The 20850-nt window shown below is 46.3% G+C and overlaps 1 protein-coding gene across 4 annotated transcripts in view; it reads left to right on the top strand.

The window, feature by feature from the left end:
* LOC135070944 (tRNA (32-2'-O)-methyltransferase regulator THADA-like) overlaps positions 1-20850 on the top strand; it is a 181482-nt gene that overhangs the window by 87083 nt on the left and 73549 nt on the right. For 3 of the 4 annotated variants that reach the window (XM_063964801.1, XM_063964800.1, XM_063964803.1), the window contains 5 exons: positions 1128-1209; positions 2557-2693; positions 4669-4866; positions 12187-12853; positions 13297-13449. In XM_063964801.1, the coding sequence (XP_063820871.1) occupies positions 1128-1209; positions 2557-2693; positions 4669-4866; positions 12187-12853; positions 13297-13449 (1237 nt within the window). The remainder of the gene's footprint in view (positions 1-1127; positions 1210-2556; positions 2694-4668; positions 4867-12186; positions 12854-13296; positions 13450-20850) is intronic. The other variant, XM_063964802.1, reaches the window with a different exon arrangement.

Raw genomic sequence — 20850 nt, 5'->3', positions numbered from 1 at the left:
GAAAAAAATCTATGTTTTCATTCATATATCTCTTTAAAGAATAAATTTGCTCACAATACATTGTGAATATATAGTGGTGATGATGAACACAGTCAGCTTAATGTCTGAGGGGGGTGATTTAGTAAGGATGGCTGATGATATCCTTACTGCCTTTAACCCAATGGTCGAGTCCTGCACACATGCAGTTCTTAGGAATGCAAACTCCTCTGCCTGATTTACAGGCAGAGGAGTTCGGGAAAACGGCATGCTGCGGCCAAGGACTGCATCGTGAGACGCATTTTCCTTTGCCCCGCAAGCTGCCCTGCGATTGCACGGCTGAGAAAGCTGACACGTTGGTCATTTCAGATGCATTTGTATTGCAAATGCAGATAGGAGGTGGTATGGATCACCTCCTGCATTTGCATTACTAAGGATTCCAATTGCAAAGCTGCTGCAGACTGCTTTGCAATTGCAATCCTAAAGGTGCCCATACACTAGTGCGATTTGGGCCCGAAGCATCAGGCCAAGAATTTGGATGAAAAGTGGCAAATTGCATGTGAATCCGATCTGCGGTCCTGTGTTCATCGTATCGGAACCTGTAGATCGCAAGGGCTGCACTATAGATTTCTTGGATCCGGCAGCCTTGGCTGGGATCGCATATGATAACATCGTATGCAAAAGGACTGCACACAATGTATCGTATGCGATCCTGCCGCCCTGGAAGCTGCCGGGTAGTTCAAGTGAGACATATGTGACTTCTCCCCTCAGACCTTTAGTGAATTAGGCCCTGAGTTTGCCGGAGGTGCAGGATTTCGGCTGAGAATGCACGACTTTTTAAAGCGGCAATAATTTGCAAAGCAAAACCAGGTTGTTTTTGCATTGTAAATGATTGCCGCTTTAAACTGATGTGCATTTTCGGACAAAATCCAGCACCTCCGGCAAACTCAGGGCCTATTAAATTTAGCTGCTTGTTTTAATTGTTTACAGGAAAATGCATACAGACGGGATATTTTGAGTTAATTGTAATGGAAGGAGGGAGAGAATACAATGTGATGATTATGAATATAATATAATCTTTTCATTTCCTGTAACAATGATTGTTTATTTTGGGACTAATAAATGTATTTATTTTTTCCATGATTCCTTAGACTGTGACCTTGTTGGACATTCTCCTTCCTATTGTAGCCTCTGTATGTGAGAAGCAGACTGAACCTTATTACAGTTTTCAAGGTAAAGTGTGAAAGGATGAATTGGTTTGGTTGATGAAGCCATGAAAAACACTGATGGCCTCATTCAGAGTCATTATGAAATGCAATTTCAGATTTTTTTCTTTCGTTTGCAAGTTGTGATTTTTTGCATTGTGCATGCACAAAGTTTTGTAATCTGGAACATTTTCCAGTCTCAAACATAATTTGAAAATAAAATCAATACAGATGGAGCCTCACTCATTTAGCCTTCTCTGGTGCGCCATGGTGCACCAAGGCTTATTAGCATAAGCCTTTCATCTATTGTTCTCAGATGCAATACAATACAGAGAGAACAATACAGCAGGGAATTAATTAATTACAGCAGGGGATTAAGGGCCTAATTCAGAGTTGATCGCAGCAGCAAATTTGTTAGCATCTGGGCAAAACCATGTGCACTGCAGGGGGGGCAGATATAACGTGCAGAGAGAGTTAGATTTAGGTGGGGTGTGTTCAAACTGAAAACTAAATTGCAGTGTAACAATAAAGCAGCCAGTATTTACCCTGCACAGAAACAAAATAACCCACCCAAATCTAACTCTCTCTGCACATGTTATATCTGCCCCACCTGCAGTGCACATGGTTTTGCCCAACTGCTAACAAATTTGCTGCTGCGATCAACTCTGAATGATCCCCTAATTCCGGCAGCACTGGCTCAGTTAATCCTATTAATGGGATAGATGAACAGGGCTCCATCTGTATATGACAAAGTTTTCATGTAGGACTTAACCTCTTACAGTACATGGTGTGGTCGCATCAGATGTAACCACACCAGTCTGGGCTTTCCCTGACATGGTCGCATGGTGGGCGGTTCCCGGAAGATAGTCTTTCAACAGCTGCCAATCTCTTGGCCCCTCTTCACCCTTGGATCCCCGACGTGTACCAATTACTGCTGATCTGGCAGCCCGGCAGCAAAAAAAAATAGTTTTGTATTTTTAGAAATATCTATATTATTGTGAAAGCTAATTTCATGGACAGTTTTGATTACTACAATCACGTTTCAGTCAAGGCTAGCGATATGGGGCCTCCGAATAGAGATAGTATTCTATATATTGTACAGTATACTACGGGGGTCATCAGCAATCTTTTATTGCTTACATTCATGTTCGTCCATGGATGCAAATCCATTCAAATTTGGACTGCTTATTTAATACATGCACAGAGCGTGTAACCCAAGTACAACAGGGGGATGGAGTCACAGGCAGAGTTGTAGCTCAAGATTTGTGGATGCGACTTACTGTGGTCCCAAAGATGCAAATGGATTTGTGATCGCATTTGGCAATTTCAGATGTGTTTGACTTTGTATAAAGCTCTGTCTCCTCATTTCTTATAGTGTTTTGCCTCTGGTTGCAGCGGGTCCGTGAGCAACTGACTGGGGTGCTCAAAGTCCGGGGTGCATTTCTCTTGACAGACAGCAAGGAGATCGCCTCTCTTGTGACCAAACTTCTGTGGATTGGTGCTGAAATGCCAGTAATAAACTTTTAAAAATAAATTTTCTTAAACTTTTATTATTGTAACTTGTCAAAAGCCAATATACAGGTGAAACTCAGAAAATTAGAATATCATGCAAACGTTCATTTATTTCAGTAATACAATTTAAAAGGTGAAACTAATATATTATATAGACTTATTACATGTATAGTGAGATATTTCAAACCTTTATTTGTTATAATTTTGATGATTGTGGTTTACAGCTTAACATAACCCCAAATCCAAAATCTCAGAAAATTAGAATATTACATAAAATCAATAAAAAAAGGATTTTAAATACAGAAATGTCACCCTCTGAAAAGTATAATCATGCATATGTACTCAGTACTGGGTTTGGGCCCCTTTTGCATGAATTTTACTGCCTCAATGCGGCGTGGCATGGATTCTATCAGCCTGTGACACTGCTGAGGTGTTATGGAAGACCAGGATGCTTCAATAGCGGCCTTCAGCTCTTCTGCATTGTTTGGTCTCATGTCTCTCATCTTTCTCTTGGCAATGCCCCATAGATTCTCTTTTTTCTTTAGCCCAGGTAAGACGCTTCTGACGTTGTTCAGGAGCGGCTTGACAAGAGGAATACGACATTTGAAGCCCATGTCCAGGATCCGTCTGTGTGTGTTGGCTCTTGATGCGCTAACTCCAGCCTCAGTCCACTCCTTGTGAAGCTCCCTCACACTTTTGAATGGCTTTTTCCTAACAAGAAAAAAAGAACTGGTCTGTTGCTCAGTGGTCTAAAGTCCTCTTTTCTGATGAGAACATATTTTGCATCTTATTTGGAAACCAAGGTCCCCGAGTATGGAGGAAGAATGGATAGGCACACAATCCAAGATGCTTGACATCCAGTGTGAAGTTTCCACAGTCTGTGTTGATTTGGGGAGCCATGTCATCTAGTGTGTTTTATTAAGTCCAGAGTCAACGTAGCCATCTAACAGGACATTTTAGAGCACTTCATGCTTCCTTCAGCAGACAAGCTTTATGGAGATCCTGACTTCATTTTCCAGCAGGACATGGCACCTGCCCACACTGCCAAAAGTACCAAAACCTGGTTCAATGACCATGGGATTACTGTACTGGATTGGCCAGCAAATTCGCCTGACCTGAACCCCATAGAGAATCTATGGGGCATTGCCAAGAGAAAGATGAGAGACATGAGACCGTACAATGCAGAAGAGCTGAAGGCCGCTATTGAAGCATCCTGGACTTCCATAACACCTCAGCAGTGCCACAGGCTGATAGAATCCATGCCACGCTGCATTGAGGCAGTAATTCATGCAGAAGGGGCCCAAACCAAGTATTGAGTACATATGAATGAATATACTTTTCAGAAGGCCAACATTTCTGTATTTAAAATCCTTTTTTTTGTGATTTTATATAATATAATTTTCTGAGATTTTGGATTTTGGGTTATTTTAAGATCTAAGCCACAATCATCAAAATGATAACAAATAAAGGCTTGAAATATCTCACTTTGCATGTAATGAGTTTATATAATACACATGGAGCTACTCCTATCTATAGGGGCCCCATCACAAACATGCGCTCCCGCCGTGACTAGGCGATCCGTCCGTCTAGTCACGCCGGGAGAGCACAGAGACGCTTCCCATTCAGAGCGTCCCTGTCTGGGCACTCGCGCCCGCCCAGACGGAGACGCTCTCCATTCATGTGAATGGAGTGCGTCTCCATTACGGGCGCGCGTGCCCAACCAGACGGAGACGCTCACAGCGTCCAGGCGCAGACTGAGCCACGACTAGCGTGGCTCCATCTGTATATTAGTTTAACCTTTTAAGTTGAATTACTGAAATAAATGAACTTTTGCACAATATTCTAATTTTCTGAGTTTCACCTGTAATATAAAATTTTCTTATCTGTGTATATTCTTCTCCTCTATTATTAAAGTAGTTTTCTCTGTCATCCACTAAAGTCTTTATTTTTACCTAACCTGATTCCTCATTCACAGGTGGATGGTATGTCAGCAGTGATGCTTAGCTGCTTTCAGCACTACTTGCACATTCTTCGTATGGAGTGTCAGCTGTCGGCATTTTCGGAGGAGACCATACTCCAAGACATGCTGAAAAAAATCACAGATATCTCCTGGCAGGCCCGGTCAAGATACACTCCACTCTGTGCTCTGCTGCCACACCTGGGGCCTAAGAAGGTCAGAGCTGTATATTGGGCTGTTAAGTTCTTAGCATTTTAAGGATTACAAAAAGCCATTGTTTTCCTTGTTCTGTAAAATATTCGAGAATGTTGTTTTATAGAATATTGTAAGTTTAACATTTACTCAGATGCAGCTTTTGGGCCTAAGTCAAGATTGAAACTCATTAGCAGTTGCCGATAATACACTTCGCATGCGCAAAATACGCACGGCGCATGTCCATTGCTATATTTGTGTACGGAAAAACGTAAAAATAGCCTCCGCTAATTTATTCAGCAGACTAGCACATAAAAACAACCCCTCAACTAAACAATGTTAAAAAGGCGTGGCAGAGGAGTGTCTGTGGGCACTCCGTAATGTAACAAATTTGGGCGTGTAACAGGTGTGTAGTGGGAGTATGTACCTGGGTCCAGGGCGGTGCATACGCATATCTGCAGATAGGCAACCTTAAAGTCAATGCAGATTCTGGGCAGTTATAGAGCTACACACACTGTGCAAGTCACTATAATGGCAGTAGTAAACAGAGCCGTAACTAGACTTTTTGGTACCCCGTGGCGGGCAGAGAGTTTGTGCCCCCCCTTTCCCCCCTCCCCTTTATTTTTCCAATAGGGACAGAAGGCGCATGCCTTTTGTGTGTGTGTGTGTGTGTGTGTGTGTGTGTGTGTGTATATGTATGTATGTATGTATGTATGTATATATATATATATATATATATATATATATATAGTCCAAGAATAGGCACTCTCCAATATTCAATATGCTTAAGGTATATTTAATCCAATACTCACAGGAAAAATTTGCAAAGCATACATAGATGCATGGCAGGCAGGTCAGCAACGTTTCGGTCCGACAGGACCTTTGTCAAGCATTCAACATTTCTATGCCTATAACAAACAACAAATAAGCAGAGCTATTCGAGCTGCTGAATGGAACCTCCAGTTCTCTCCCCCCGAGCTAGAAAAGCCAAGTAACTACCCCCCGTGTCCGATTGTGAATAGAGGGTATGCTGGGAGAAAAGTAATTTGCGCCTTGATTTATCAAGTAAATGGTCAGACCAGGCTTTCCTGGCCAAATCCCACCTCACTCGGTCACTAAGGGTCTTAGTAGAAAGGTAAACAGACTCAGATTGGGAACAGGCAAGCTCCAGGCGCACCTCCTCCTCCCTACTAGATTTTTTGACACTAGCTATTTGTCGTATGAAGGAGCCCCGTAGCGAAGCCTTAAATGCGTCATGTTTAACCAGTTGATCAGAACAGGATGCATTATGAACCTCAAAATCACTCCATTCACGAACCAAGGCCTCATGATCAGTCAACAAGGTCAACCAAAAGGGGTTCAATTTCCAAAGTTTAGCCCCACAGACAGGCACAGAATCTAGGGCCACCAGCAAGGGTGAGTGGTCCGACATTCCCCTCTGTAGGTACTGGACATCTAGTATTCTAGCAGTGAGATCAGGGGAAACGAGGGCCAAATCTATTCTCGAGAACGTGTGAAAACTGGCCGAGTGGCAAGAGTATTGTAATTGTTTAGGGTGTCTCAGCCTCCAAATATCCAGGAGCCCAAGCTCGGCAACCAGCCTCTCAAACGGTGTGGGGGACGGGGAAGAAGAGGGTAGAGAAGGGGGAAGCTCAGCCCACCGATCTAAAACTTTATCTAAAACATTATTGAAATCTCCGATGCAAAGGACCGGTGCTGAGGGAGAAGTAGCAATAAACGACATTGCCTGTCGGAGTACTTCATTATTGTAGGGGGGGGGGGATATAAACAGCAAGTATATGCAAAAGTGTACGGTTAACACAAGCCCTAAGGAATTAATACCTGCCATATTGGTCAATTTGACTATGAACTAAATGGAAATTAACCGACTTCCGCACCAAAACTGAAACCCCCCTGGAATTAGCAGAAAAGGTGGAATGATAGGAGAGACCAACCCGGGGCTTCCTGAGAGCCAAGGTTCTAGTACCAACCAAGTGTGTTTCGGAGAGGCATATGACATCTGCCTTATACTTCCTCACCTGAGATAAAACCAGAGCCCGCTTGATGCGGTCATTCAGGCCCTTCACATTCCAGCCGAGTATGCGGAGTCCATCAACCCCTGCAGCCATGAGTATAAGAAAGAAAGGACAGAAGGAGAAAAGAAGCAAGGGGCGAATATGGAGAGGCAGAAGAAGAGGAATATCCAAGGCAAGCAGGGCACGTAACAGAGAGGAACCCGGAGTGTAGAGGAGGAAGGAGCAAAGGGACCACTACGGCCCTCCACCAGCAAGCAGGTAGAGCATCCGGAGACCAATAGGCACATATAAGAAAAAACATAGACGCAAGAAAAAATAAATAACACAGTGACACATGGAGCAATACATATAAATAGTAACATAGTAACATAGTATCTGAGGTTGAAAAAAGACAATTGTCCATCGAGTTCAACCTATTTGTGGTCTCCTATGCATGATGATTTGACTAAAGTTTCTGACTGATGCTGCTGTCAGCCGTTACATTTTATCCCTATTTATAGTAACTATAATGCATGACTATGCACCATACCCCTGGATATCCTTATCCATTAGGAATTTATCTAACCCATTCTTAAAGGTGTTGACAGATTCCGCCATTACAACTCCCTCGAGCAGGGAATTCCAAACATGTATTGTCCTTACCGTGAAAAAGCCTTTACACCGTATTGTGCGGAATCTCCTCTCCTCTAACCTGAGCGAGTGTCCACGAGTCCTCTGTGTTGATCTAACCAAAAACAGGTCCCGCGCAAGCTCTGTGTATTGTCCCCTTATATATTTGTAGATGTTGATCATATCCCCTCTTAGTCTCCGCTTTTCCAATGTAAACATGCCTAGTCTTTCAATCCTTTCCTTGTATTCCATCGTCTCCATGCCCTTAATTAGTTTGGTCGCCCTCCTCTGTACCTTTTCAAGCTCCAGGATATCCTTTTTGTAGTACGGTGCCCAGAATTGTACACAGTATTCAAGGTGTGGCCTCACTAGTGATTTATATAACGGGAGTATAATACTCTCGTCCCTAGCATCAATACCCCGTTTATGCATGCTAATATCTTATTAGCCTTCTTTGCTGCAGTCCTACTTTGGGTACTACTGCTTAGCTTGCTATCTATGAGGACACCTAAGTCCTTTTCCAGTACAGAATCCCCTAATTTTACCCCATTTAGTAGGTAGGTGTAATTTATGTTCTTGTTACCACAGTGCATTACCTTACACTTGTCTGTGTTGAAGCGCATTCTCCATTTGGCTGCCCATGCTTCTAATTTAACTAAGTCGTTCTGAAGAGACTCGGCATCCTCCTCTGTATTTATAGCCTTACACAATTTGGTATCATCTGCAAAAATTGACACCATGCTCTCTAGACCTTCTGTTAGGTCGTTAATGTAAATATTGAACAATAGCGGTCCTAATACTGAGCCTTGCGGCACACCACTTAGCACTTCAGTCCAAGTTGAAAAAGATCCATTAACCACAACGCGCTGCTTCCTATTATCTAACCAGTTTTTGACCCAAGTGCATATTGTGCTTCCTAGCCCTGATTCTTGTAGCTTGGCTAGCCCTGATTCTTGTACAAGAATAAAACAAAACAAACCCAAAACAGCCCAAACACCCCCCTCCCTGCATATCCATCCCAAACTAGACACGCCTGGATCCCAAAAAAAACAACTAAACTAAAGCTGAAAACCTATAGCAACCCCAGGGAGTAGAGACAAGTATTGCCTCTACAAAAGGGCTATATCCTAGCATTCAGCTCCTAAACTTAAAGATCGTCCCCACTACATGAATAGCAGGAGTACAAAACCCAGCAAACAATGCGACCCCTGAGAGAGAAACAGTCCTCAGTTAGGGGCCTGAGGTCTACGCTCCAGCCAGGCCTCCGCCTCTTGAGGGGTATTGAAGAAGTGTGTGGAGCCATCATACACCACCTTTAAACGTGCCGGAAACAACATGGCATATTGGATTTGATGGTCACGAAGCTTCCTTTTGACCTGAAGGAACTGCGCACGCGACTTCTGGACATCTACGGCAAAGTCCGGATAAACAGAAATATCATGGTTGTCAAATTTCAAAGGACCCTGTGTGCTGGCCAGCCGCAGGACCGCATCCCGGTCCCTGTAGTGTAGGAAACAGGCTATGAAAGTGCGTGCAGGTGCACCCGGGGGAGGAGCCCTGGCAGGTAATCGGTGCGCCCTCTCCACAGAAAACTGAGGACCAAAGTCATCACGTTGAAATAATCGGAGAAGCCATGTTTCCAGGAACGATTCTGGGGAGGAGCCCTCCGCTCTCTCCGGGAGGCCCACAAAGCGACGTAGTCTTCCTTCAATATCAGAGAGCTTCGCCTTAACTGCCGACATTTGAGTTGTGAGATTGGAAACCGTATCTTTAAGAGGATTGGTGACGTCTTCTAAGTCGGAGATACGGTGCTCCGCTTCCCCCACCCGCTCACGAATCTTTTGCATATCATGTCTGATTAAAGTGATATCCACCTGTACTTGGCCGATTTTATCCATGACTCTGTGTTCGGACGTGGATATGGCCAAAATAATTTGCTGCGTCGACCGGCCCAGCGCATCCCCGGCCCCCGCTGTTAGTTCTCAATATGGCGCCGCACTTCCGGTTAGACGGAAGGAGTGAGGCAGAGCGGTGTAGGCCACGATCCGTCCAGCGGCCGTCCAGGGCAGAGACACAGTCCCACAGACCCCTCAAAATGTGCAGGGCCAAGAGACACAAAGGGTGAGCCAGGTCAGTAGCGATCACCAGCGGGGGAATCAGGATAAAGACAGCAGGATAGACGGAGCTCTAACCCCTAGCTCCTTACTCCATGCTCGGCCAAGCCATGCCCCCGGCTCCCTATTATCTAACCAATTACTGACCCAAGTGCATATTGTGCTCCCTAGCCCTATTTCTTGTAGCTTATAGATAAGACGCATGTGTGGTACAGTGTCGAAAGCTTTGGCAAAGTCTAAAAAGATTACATCCACCTCCTTACCCTGATCGAGGTTCGCACTTACTGTTTCATAAAAGCCAAGTAAGTTGGTCTGACATGATATGTCCTTCACAAATACATGTTGGTTCCTTTTAATGTCCTTATTTGCTTCAAGGAACTTTTGAATACGGGGGTTAATTCCAAGTTGATCACAGCAGGAATTTTGTTAGCAGTTGGGCAAAACCATGTGCACTGCAGGGAAGGCAGATATAACATGTGCAGAAAGAGTTAGATTTGCAGGGTAGGGCTGAAAGACGGCACTTTCCGATGATAATTAGAACTTTCCGACACTTCAATATTTAATTGAAGTTTCGTTTTACCGCCCTGTTGGATATTCTGACAAGTCGAAAAACACTCTGCTCATCCATGTATTTTCAACCCCGCTGCGGTCGAAAGCGGTTCGTTTTCGACCATTCATTTTTGCCCATTAGAGAGGGCGGAAATTAATGGTCGGAATGGGAGGGGAAATGGGCAGAAACGGTCCGCTTTTGAATACTGAAGTGTCGGAGAGGATCCGACTGTAATTGAATATACCCCTATGTTGGTAAGTGCATTATTCAAACTGTTCATGCTTTACAATTTAGGACATTAGTAACATATGCACATTACCCTGTGTTTGTAGTTTAATTTACTGGAAACACTAAGTCGGAGTTTCTCTTAGTGCAAATGAATGCTAATCTGCAAAGAAAGTATAATTGCTTCTAACGCTAGTTTGCATAGCTTTCAGGTTGACTCCTATTTTGCTTTTGCAAATACATTTGAGTTCAACCTTTAATTAGGCCCTTTGTACAGATTGCTTCACAATAGGTAGGCACTACAGTATATAAATAACAGCTAATAAATACATAAACACATTAAAACATTAATCTTTTTATGCAGTGATAAAGATTATAACGGCTTATTATTAGATCACATATCTCAACAGTTGTCAGTATTGGACTTTTGTCTTTCCGAAGAAGCAAAAAATATATTGTTAAACAGTTGTAAAGAGTATGTACTGATCACCTGTGCTAGATGACCTTGGGTTTCATTATTCTGGAAAATATTAAATTCATTCACAATTTATTATTGTCCATGTAATCTTGTCTTTGTCAGTTGAGCTTGCAGGCTGTGTTTTTGTGAACTCCTAAATTAGGAACAATTCGGATAACTTTTTGAAGTGATATCTCCACTGAGAGAACTTGTGTGGATGAGCCCTTTCTCTGCTGTAATGAGGGATAACTGGAGCCTTGTGGCTACTGTTGTAGTTGCTTTATCTCCACACATTTGTAAGCTTTAAGTGAACAGTCTGATCATAGGTTATTATGGTCCAGTAAGCCTTATAACTCTGTATATTTCTATTTACTAACAAGAGTGTGAGATGTGCTTTTGTTTTCTTAGCTTAGGTCAATTTAATTATCAAATCATCTTTAAAAATGTAGTCTTTGCAAAGCAGTAACTTTTGGGAGACACTAAATATGCAGACATGGGAAATATCCTAGTTGTAGTCAACTAGAGCTCTACAGAGGGGATGCAATTAATATACCGACTGTTGGGATTCCGGTGATCAGGATACCGAAGCTGGAATCCCGACAGCCGGTAAATTCCAGCGACCGCAATCCCGCCTGCAGCCCCATATTCCCACTTGGTTGGTGGGTCCACGCCGCCACCCGAGTGGGAATATAACCTGTGGCGATCGAAGCTCGCCCCCGAGGCATGGTGAGCGCAGCGAGCCCGCGAGGGAACTTATTGCCTCGCAGGCAGGTTTACAGCTGACAGAATGCTAATGTCGGTATAGTGACAGCTGGGATCCCAACTGCCGATCTCCTGTATGTATCCTCTACAAAGTGACCATTGCCAGCAGTGACACAAACTGTACTTCTAGATTCCCGTATTAGTGATTATACATTGCCACAATAAGCTAGCGACTATGGGGGTAATTCCAAGTTGATCGCAGCAGGATTTTTGTTAGCAGTTGGGCAAAACCATGTGCACTGCAGGGGAGGCAGATATAACATGTGCAGAGAGAGTTAGATTTGGGTGGGGTGTGTTCAATCTGCAATCTAATTTGCAGTGTAAAAATAAAGCAGCCAGTATTTACCCTGCACAGAAATAAAATAACCCACCCAAATCTAACTCTTTCTGCACATGTTATATCTGCCTCCCCTGCAGTGCACATGGTTTTGCCCAATTGCTATCAAAAATCCTGCTGCGATCAACTTGGAATTACCCCCTATGTGTGCCACTGACAGGCTGCAGCAAGTGAATCTGTGTTACTCTTCTATGTGTGGGATCTTCTTTTGTATGGAACAGGTGACTGCATTATTAACACATTTTTTCTTCCAGGTTCTTGCTCTCTACCCCCTGCTCCCAGCTCACCTGTTTAGCTGTCTGGCAACAAACTTTCTCTGCCCCCGAGCTGCTGAAATTTACCGAACCCTTCTTACTCTGCAGAAACAGGAATGGCTTCATAAGGGACAACTGGATGAGAAGGAGCTGGGTAAACTATGGGCAGAGATTTGGCTCTTCCCCCTTTCTGATGCCTTGAGTTCCACAGACTGTAACCTGCAAAATAATGCTGCCACTCATCTTCTGCCTTGCACCCTGCGCATTTTTGCTGAATCATCTAATTTGCTGGCAAACCGGCTGCATGGTTTCAGTCCTCCACAGCTGCGTGCTTGGATCAGCCTTGCACGTGCAAAGAAAGAGATCTTCGGTCGAGTGGCTGGTGTAGGAGAGAGGCTGCAGCTGTGCTTGGAATCTGCTGATGATGGAGTCCGCCTGAGTGCACTGAGTTTCCTGTGCTGTGGCCCCAGAAGCAACCAGCCCCCTTCTCCAGATGAGCTGCAGCTCCTTAAGAAATATCTGCCTTACAATATGGGCTGTGACAGTCCAGGCTTCCGGCAACAACTGCAGGCAGTGCTCCGCAGGGCTCTGGAGAGGCTAAGAGATGGAGCAATGTCAACCCTGCGCAGGGGACAAAGCAAGAAGGAAGATGTGTCCCAGGCAATTGGTGAGATAATGGGTTTTACTATCAACACCTAGCAGCCTATCAGTGTGTAGTAAAGTTGTATGATACAGTGCCCAGCTGCTTTGTAGTGTACATGTGGCGTGTTCCACTGCTGGCCAAAGCCACAAACACCCATTCTACTTCAGTATTGTGCTGAATCATGAATTCACAATATGGAGTGTTGTCAAGCTAGTATATGCAGCCTAAGATCCCTAACATTCGTGTAACTATAATGAGAGATTGTCTGACAATGACAACATTTGGAAATTACAATGCTTATTATTAGAAAGAATGTGTATGGTTGATGGGGTTTTTTTAATTTAAAAAGTACACGGTATACTTTAGGACTATACTACTTTCCATATATTGACCTATATGATGGTCTATCTATACGTTTATAAACTTGAATTTCAAACACAGATTTCCATTGTCTCTTCTATGGCCAGACTTCACGGAATGGCTGTTTCAGTTAACCATCTCATCATTGCCCCCTACTGGAAATTACCAGCGACGATGCAGTGCTCTAATTACCCTCTGTTCTCTACTGGAATGCTGTACTGACTGTTGGAGCCCACAGAAAAAGAAAGGACAGCCCCCACGTAAGTGGTTTTAATCTATTAAAAAATATATTTCTCTGACGTCCTAGTGGATGCTGGGGACTCCGTAAGGACCATGGGGAATAGACGGCTCCGCAGGAGACTGGGCACATCTAAAGAAAGATTTAGGACTATCTGGTGTGCACTGGCTCCTCCCCCTATGACCCTCCTCCAAGCCTCAGTTAGATTTCTGTGCCCGGCTGAGCTGGATGCACACTAGGGGCTCTCCTGAGCTCCTAGGAAGAAAGTGTTTGTTAGGTTTTTTATTTTCAGTGAGACCTGCTGGCAACAGGCTCACTGCATCGAGGGACTAAGGGGAGAAGAAGCGAACCTACCTAAGTGGTGGTAGCTTGGGCTTCTTAGGCTACTGGACACCATTAGCTCCAGAGGGATCGAACACAGGACCCGACCTCGTCGTCCGTTCCCGGAGCCGCGCCGCCGTCCCCCTTACAGAGCCAGAAGCAAGAAGGTGGTCCGGAAAATCGGCGGCTGAAGACTTCGGTCTTCTCCAAGGTAGCGCACAGCACTGCAGCTGTGCGCCATTGCTCCTCATGCACACCTCACACTCCGGTCACTGATGGGTGCAGGGCGCTGGGGGGGGGCGCCCTGAGCAGCAATACTGACACCTTGGCTGGCAAACTGGCACCATATATAGCCCCAGAGGCTATATAGGTGCTTTTTAACCCCTGCCAGAATCCATAAAAATGCAGGAGAAAAGTCCGCGAAAAAGGGGCGGAGCTATCTCCTTCAGCACACTGGCGCCATTTTTCCCTCACAGCTCCATTGGAGGGAAGCTCCCTGGCTCTCCCCTGCAGTCAATACACTACAGAAAGGGTTAAAAAGAGAGGGGGGGCACAATTTAGGCGCAGTATACAATATATATAGGCAGCTATAAGGGAAAACACTCTTTATATGTGATATCCCTGTGATATATAGCGCCCTGGTGTGTGCTGGCATACTCTCCCTCTGTCTCCCCAAAGGGCTTTGTGGGGTCCTGTCCTCTGTCAGAGCATTCCCTGTGTGTATGCTGTGTGTCGGTATGGCTGTGTCGACATGTATGAGGAGGATAATGATGTGGAGGCGGAGCGAATGCCTGTAAATGTAATGTCACCCCCTGCGGGATCGACACCGGTGTGGTTGGACTTATGGAAGGATTACGTGAAAGTGTCAACTCCTTACACAAAAGGTCGACGACACAGAACAGCCGGCTACTCAGCTTGTGCCTGTTCCAGCGTCTCAAATGTCATGGGGGGCTCTAAAAACGCCCGCTACCTCAGATGGCAGAAACAGATGTCGACACGGATACCGACTCCAGTGTTGACGACGATGAGACTAGTGTACCCTCCAAATAGGTCCACCCGTTACATGATTGAGGCAATGAAAAATGTATTACACATTTATGATAATACCCCAGGTACCACATAAAAGGGTATTATGTTTGGTGACAGAAAACTACCAGTAGTTTTTCCTGCATCTGAGAAATTAAATGAGGTGTGTGAGGAAGCGTGGTCTTCCCCCGGTAAGAAATTGATAATTTCTAAACGGTTATTGGCAGCGTACCCTTTCCCGCCAGAGGATAGGTCACGTTGGGAAACACCCCATAGGGTAGATACAGCGCTTACACGCTTATCAGAAAAGGTGGCACTACCGTCTCCTCATACGGCCGCCCTGAAGGAACCTGCTGATAAAAAGCAGGGGGTTACCCTGAGAGATATAGTCACACACTCGGGCATTATATTGCGACCAGCCATTGCTTCGGCATGGATGTGCAGTGCTCCCGCTGCGTGGTCAGATTCCCTGTCGGAAAATAACTATGGATAGGGACAATATTTTGCTGACAATAGAGCATATAAAAGACGTGGTCTTATACATGCGTGATGCACAGAGGGATATTTGCCGGCTGGCATCAAAAATAAGCGCTAGGTCCATTGCCGCCAGACGGGGGTTATGGACTCGGCAATGGTCAGGCGATGCCGACTCGAATCGGCACATGGAAGTTTTGCCCTATAAGGGGGTAAAACTGTTTGGGGATGGTCTTTCAGACCTCGTTTCCACAGCTACTGCTGGGAAATCGACTTTTTTGCCACGGGCTACCCCACAACAAAAGAAAGCACCGTATCATCAAGTACAGTCCTTTCGGCCCCAGAAAAGCAAGAGGGCTAGAGGCTCATCCTTTCTGCCGAGAGGCAAAGGTAGAGGAAAAAGCTGCAGCGCACAGCTAGTTCCCAAGAGCAGAAGTCCTCCCTGCGTCCGGTAAGTCCACAGCATGACGCTGGGGCTGCTCAGGCGGACCCGGGTACGGTGGGGGCCCGTCTCAGAAATTTCAGCGCCCAGTGGGCTCTCTCACATGGATCCCTGGGTCCTTCAAGTAGTATCTCAGGGGTACAGGCTGGAGTTCGAGACGTTCTTCCCCCCACCGTTTCCTAAAATCTGCCTTACCGGCACCTCCCTCTGCCAGGGAGGCGGTGTTGGTGGCTATTCAACACTATAATCACAACAAGTGATTGTCAAGGTGCTCCTCCTTCAGCAAGGAAGGGGTTACTATTCCACAATGGTTGTGGTACCGAAACAGAACGGTTCGGTGAGACCCATCTTAAAATTAAAATACTTGAACTTTTATATCAGAAGATTCAAGTTCGAGATGGAATCGCTCAGGGCGGTTATTACGAGCCTGGACGAGGGGGATTACAGGGTCTCCCTGGACATCAAGGATGCGTACCTGCATGTCCCCATTTACCCTCCTCACCAGGAGTACCTCAGATGTGTGGTACAGGACTGTCACTATCAGTTCCAGACGCTGCCGTTGGAGTTGTCCACGGCACCGAAGGTCTTTACCAAGGTAACGGCCGAAATGATGATACTCCTTCGCAAGAAGGAAGTTTTTATTATCCCGTACTTGGACGATCTCCTGATAAAGGCGAGGTCCAAAGAACAGTTGGTAGTGGGGGTAGCACTCTCTCGGGAAGTGCTACAACAGCACGACTGGATTCTCAATATTCCAAAGTCACAGCTGGTCCCGACGACACGTCTTCTGTTCCTGGGAATGATTCTGGACACAGACCAGAAAAGAGTGTTTCTTCCAGTGGAAGCACATGAGTCCTGGAAAAAATGGAAGCATAATTCCATTCGGAAGGTTCCAAGCAAGGACGTTCCAGTGGGACCTGTGGGACAAATGGTCCGGGTCCCATCTACAGATACAACAGCGGATAACCCTGTCGGCAAGAAACAGGGTGTCACTGCTGTGGTGGCTGCAGAGGGCTCATCTACTAGAGGGCCGCAGATTCGGAATACAGGACTGGGTCCTGGTGACCACGGAGGCCAGCCTTCGGGGCTGGGGTGCAGTCACACAGGGAAGAAATTTCCAAGGAGATTTCGCTTCACATAATTATTCTGGAGCTAAGGGCCATTTACAATGCCCTAAGCCAAGCAAGGCCCCTGCTTCAGAACCAGCCGGTACTGATCCATTCAGACAACATCACGGCGGTCGCCCATGTAAACAGACAGGGCGGCACAAGAAGCAGGATGGCGATGGCAGAAGCCACAAGGATTCTCCGTTGGGCGACCTACACCCGGGAGAATGGGGACTTCTTCCAGAAGTTTTCCAAATGCGGGTAAACCGTTGGGAATGACCACGGGTGGACATGATGGCGTCCCGCCTCAACAAAAAGTTGAAAAGATATTGCGCCAGGTCAAGGGACCCTCAGGCGATCGCTGTGGACGCTCTAGTGACACCGTGGGTGTACCAGTCGGTTTATGTGTTTCCTCCTCTACCTCTCATACCCAGGGTGCTGAGAATAATAAGACTGCGAGGAGTGAAAACCATACTCATGGTTCCGGATTGGCCAAGAAGAGCTTGGTACCCGGAACTTCAAGAGATGCTGGCAGAGGACCCTTGGCCTCTGCCGCTCAGACAAGACCTGCTGCAGCAGGGACCCTGTCTGTTCCAAGACTTACCGCGGCTGCGTTTGACGGCATGGCGGTTGAACATCGGATCCTAAAGGAAAAGGGTATTCCGGAGGAAGTCATCCCTACCCTGATCAAAGCCAGGAAGGATGTCACCGCAAGACATTATTACCACATTTGGCGGAAATATGTTGCTTGGTGTGAGGCCATGAAGGCCCCGAAGGAGGAATTTCAACTGGGTCGATTCCTACACTTCCTGCAAGCAGGGGTGACGTTGGGCCTCAAATTGGGGTCCATCAAGGTCCAGATTTCGGCTCTGTCGATTTTCTTCCAGAAAGAACTGGCTTCACTGCCTGAAGTTCAGACTTTTGTCAAAGGAGTTCTGCATATTCAGCCTCCTTTTGTGCCCCCAGTGGCACCTTGGGATCTCAATGTGGTTTTGGCATTCCTGAAATCACATTGGTTCGAACCACTTAAGACTGTGGAATTAAAATATCTCACGTGGAAAGTGGTCATACTGTTGGCCCTGGCTTCGGCCAGGCGGGTTTCAGATTTGGCGGCTTTGTCTTGAAAAAGCCCTTATCTGATTTTCCAGATGGATAGGGCAGAATTGAGGACTCGTCCTCAGTTTCTCCCGAAGGTGGTCTCAGCTTTTCACTTGAACCAACCTATTGTGGTGCCTGCGGCTACTAGGGACTTGGAGGATTCCAAGTTGCTGGACGTAGTCAGGGCCCTGAAAATTTATGTTCCAGGACGGCTGGAGTCAGAAAAACTGACTCGCTGTTTATCCTGTATGCACCCAACAAGCTGGGTGCTCCTGCTTCTAAGCAGTCTTTTGCGCACTGGATTTGTAGCACTATTCAGCTGGCGCATTCTGCGGTAGGATTACCGCAGCCTAAATCAATAAAAGCCCATTCCACAAGGAAGGTGGGCTCATCTTGGGCGGCTGCCCGAGGGGTCTCGGCTTTACAACTTTGCCGAGCAGCTACTTGGTCAGGGGCAAACACGTTTGCTAAATTCTACAAATTTGATTCCCTGGCTGAGGAGGACCTGGAGTTCTCTCATTCGGTGCTGCAGAGTCATCCGCACTCTCCCGCCCGTTTGGGAGCTTTGGTATAATCCCCATGGTCCTTACGGAGTCCCCAGCATCCACTAGGACGTCAGAGAAAATAAGATTTTACTCACCGGTAAATCTATTTCTCGTAGTCCGTAGTGGATGCTGGGCGCCCATCCCAAGTGCGGATTGTCTGCAATACTTGTACATAGTTATTGTTACAAAAATCGGGTTTTGTTGTAAGCCATCTCTTCAGAGGCTCCAATTGTTATCATACTGTTAACCGGGGTTCCTATCACGTGTTATATGGTGTGATTGGTGTGGCTGGTATGAGTCTTACCCGGGATTCAAAATCCTTCCTTATTGTGTCAGCTCTTCCAGGCACAGTTCCTAACTGAGGCTTGGAGGAGGGTCATAGGGGGAGGAGCCAGTGCACACCAGATAGTCCTAAATCTTTCTTTAGATGTGCCCAGTCTCCTGCGTAGCCGTCTATTCCCCATGGTCCTTACGGAGTCCCCAGCATCCACTACGGACTACGAGAAATAGATTTACCGGTGAGTAAATTTTTTTCTAACGTCCTAGAGGATGCTGGGGACTCCGCAAGGACCATGGGGGATAGACGGGCTCCGCAGGAGACATGAGCACTTTAAGAAAGACTTTGACTCAGGGTGTGCACTGGCTCCTCCCTCTATGCCCCTCGTCCAGACCTCAGTTTGATACTGTGCCCAGTGGGGACTGGGTGCATTTCAGGAGCTCTCCTGAGTTTCCTGTAAAGAAAGCAGTTTAGTTAGGTTTTTTATGTTCAAGGAGCCTGCTGGCAACAGACTCCCTGCATCGAGGGACTGAGGAGAGAGAAACAGACCCACTTCTCTGAGTTTCAGGGCTCTGTTTCTTAGGCTACTGGACACCATTAGCTCCAGAGGGATCGGTACGCAGGTCTCACCCTAGCCGTCCGTCCCAGAGCCGCGCCGCCGTCCTCCTCGCAGAGCCGGAAGATTGAAGCCGGGTGAGTATTGAGGAAAAGAACATCAGAGGCGGCAGAAGACACCTTGATCTTCATGGAGGTAACGCACAGCACTGCAGCTGTGCGCCATTGCTCCCATTCACCTCACACACCTCGGTCACTGTAAGGGTGCAGGGTGCAGGGGAGGGCACCCCGGCAGCAATTTAAACCTCTCCTGTGGCATATATAGATATATACATGTACAGCTGGGCACTGTACATGTATATAAAGAGCCCACGCCATGTTATTGAGAAATTTGAGCGGGACAGAAGCCCGCCGCCGAGGGGGCGGGGCTTCTCCCTCAGCACTCACCAGCGCCATTTTTCTCCACAGCACCGCTGAGAGGAAGCTCCCCGGACTCTTCCCTGCTTAACACACGGTGAAAGAAGGGTTTTAAAGTAGAGGGGGGGCACATAATTGGCGCATATACATAACAAAAGCGCTACTGGGTAAACATACTCTGTTTTTTCCTGGGTCATATAGCGCTGGGGTGTGTGCTGGCATACTCTCTCTCTGTCTCTCCAAAGGGCCTGGTGGGGAACCTGTCTTCAGAAAAGAGCTTCCCTGTGTGTGTGTGGTGTGTCGGTACGCGTGTGTCGACATGTCTGAGACTGAAGGCTCAACTAAGAGGAGGGGGAGTGTATGAATGTTAGGTCTCCGTCGGCAGTGCCGACACCTGACTGGATGGATATGTGGAATGTTTTAAGTGCTAATGTTAATTTATTGCACAAAAGATTAGACAAAGCTGAAGCTGGGGTACAGTCAGGGAGTCAACCCATGCCTGTCCCAATGTCGCCTGGACCTTCGGGGTCTCAGAAGTGCCCACTATCCCAAATAGTTGACACAGATACCGACACGGATTCAGACTCCAGTGTCGACTACGATGATGCAAAATTACAGCCAAAGGTGGCTAAATGTATTCGATATATGATTATCGCAATAAAAGATGTTTTGCATATCACTGAGGAACCCCCTGTCCCTGACACGAGGGTACACATGTATAAGGGAAAGAAACCTGAGGTAACCTTTCCCTCTTCACATGAGCTTAACGAATTATGGGAAAAAGCGTGAGAAACTCCAGACAAAAAACTGCAGATTCCCAAAAGGATTCTAATAGCGTATCCTTTCCCGTCACAGGACAGAATCCGATGGGAATCCTCCCCTAGGGTAGACAAAGCTTTGACGCGCTTATCAAAAAAGATAGCGCTTCCATCCCAAGATACGGCTACCCTCAAGGATCCTGCTGACCACAAGCAGGATGTTACCTTGAAGTCCATTTACACACATTCTGGTACGTTACTCAGACCGCCAATTGCGTCGGCCTGGGTTTGTAGCGCTGTAGCAGCATGGACAGATTCCTTATCAGCGGATATTGAGACCCTTGATAAGGATACCATTTTAATGACCCTAGGGCATATAAAAGATGCTGTCTTATATATGAGGG

Source organism: Pseudophryne corroboree, chromosome 1, assembly GCF_028390025.1.
Source record: "Pseudophryne corroboree isolate aPseCor3 chromosome 1, aPseCor3.hap2, whole genome shotgun sequence".
NCBI lineage: Eukaryota > Metazoa > Chordata > Amphibia > Anura > Myobatrachidae > Pseudophryne > Pseudophryne corroboree.
The sequence above is the reverse complement of the archived record's forward strand: the minus strand, read 5'-3'. Positions and strand labels throughout refer to the sequence as shown.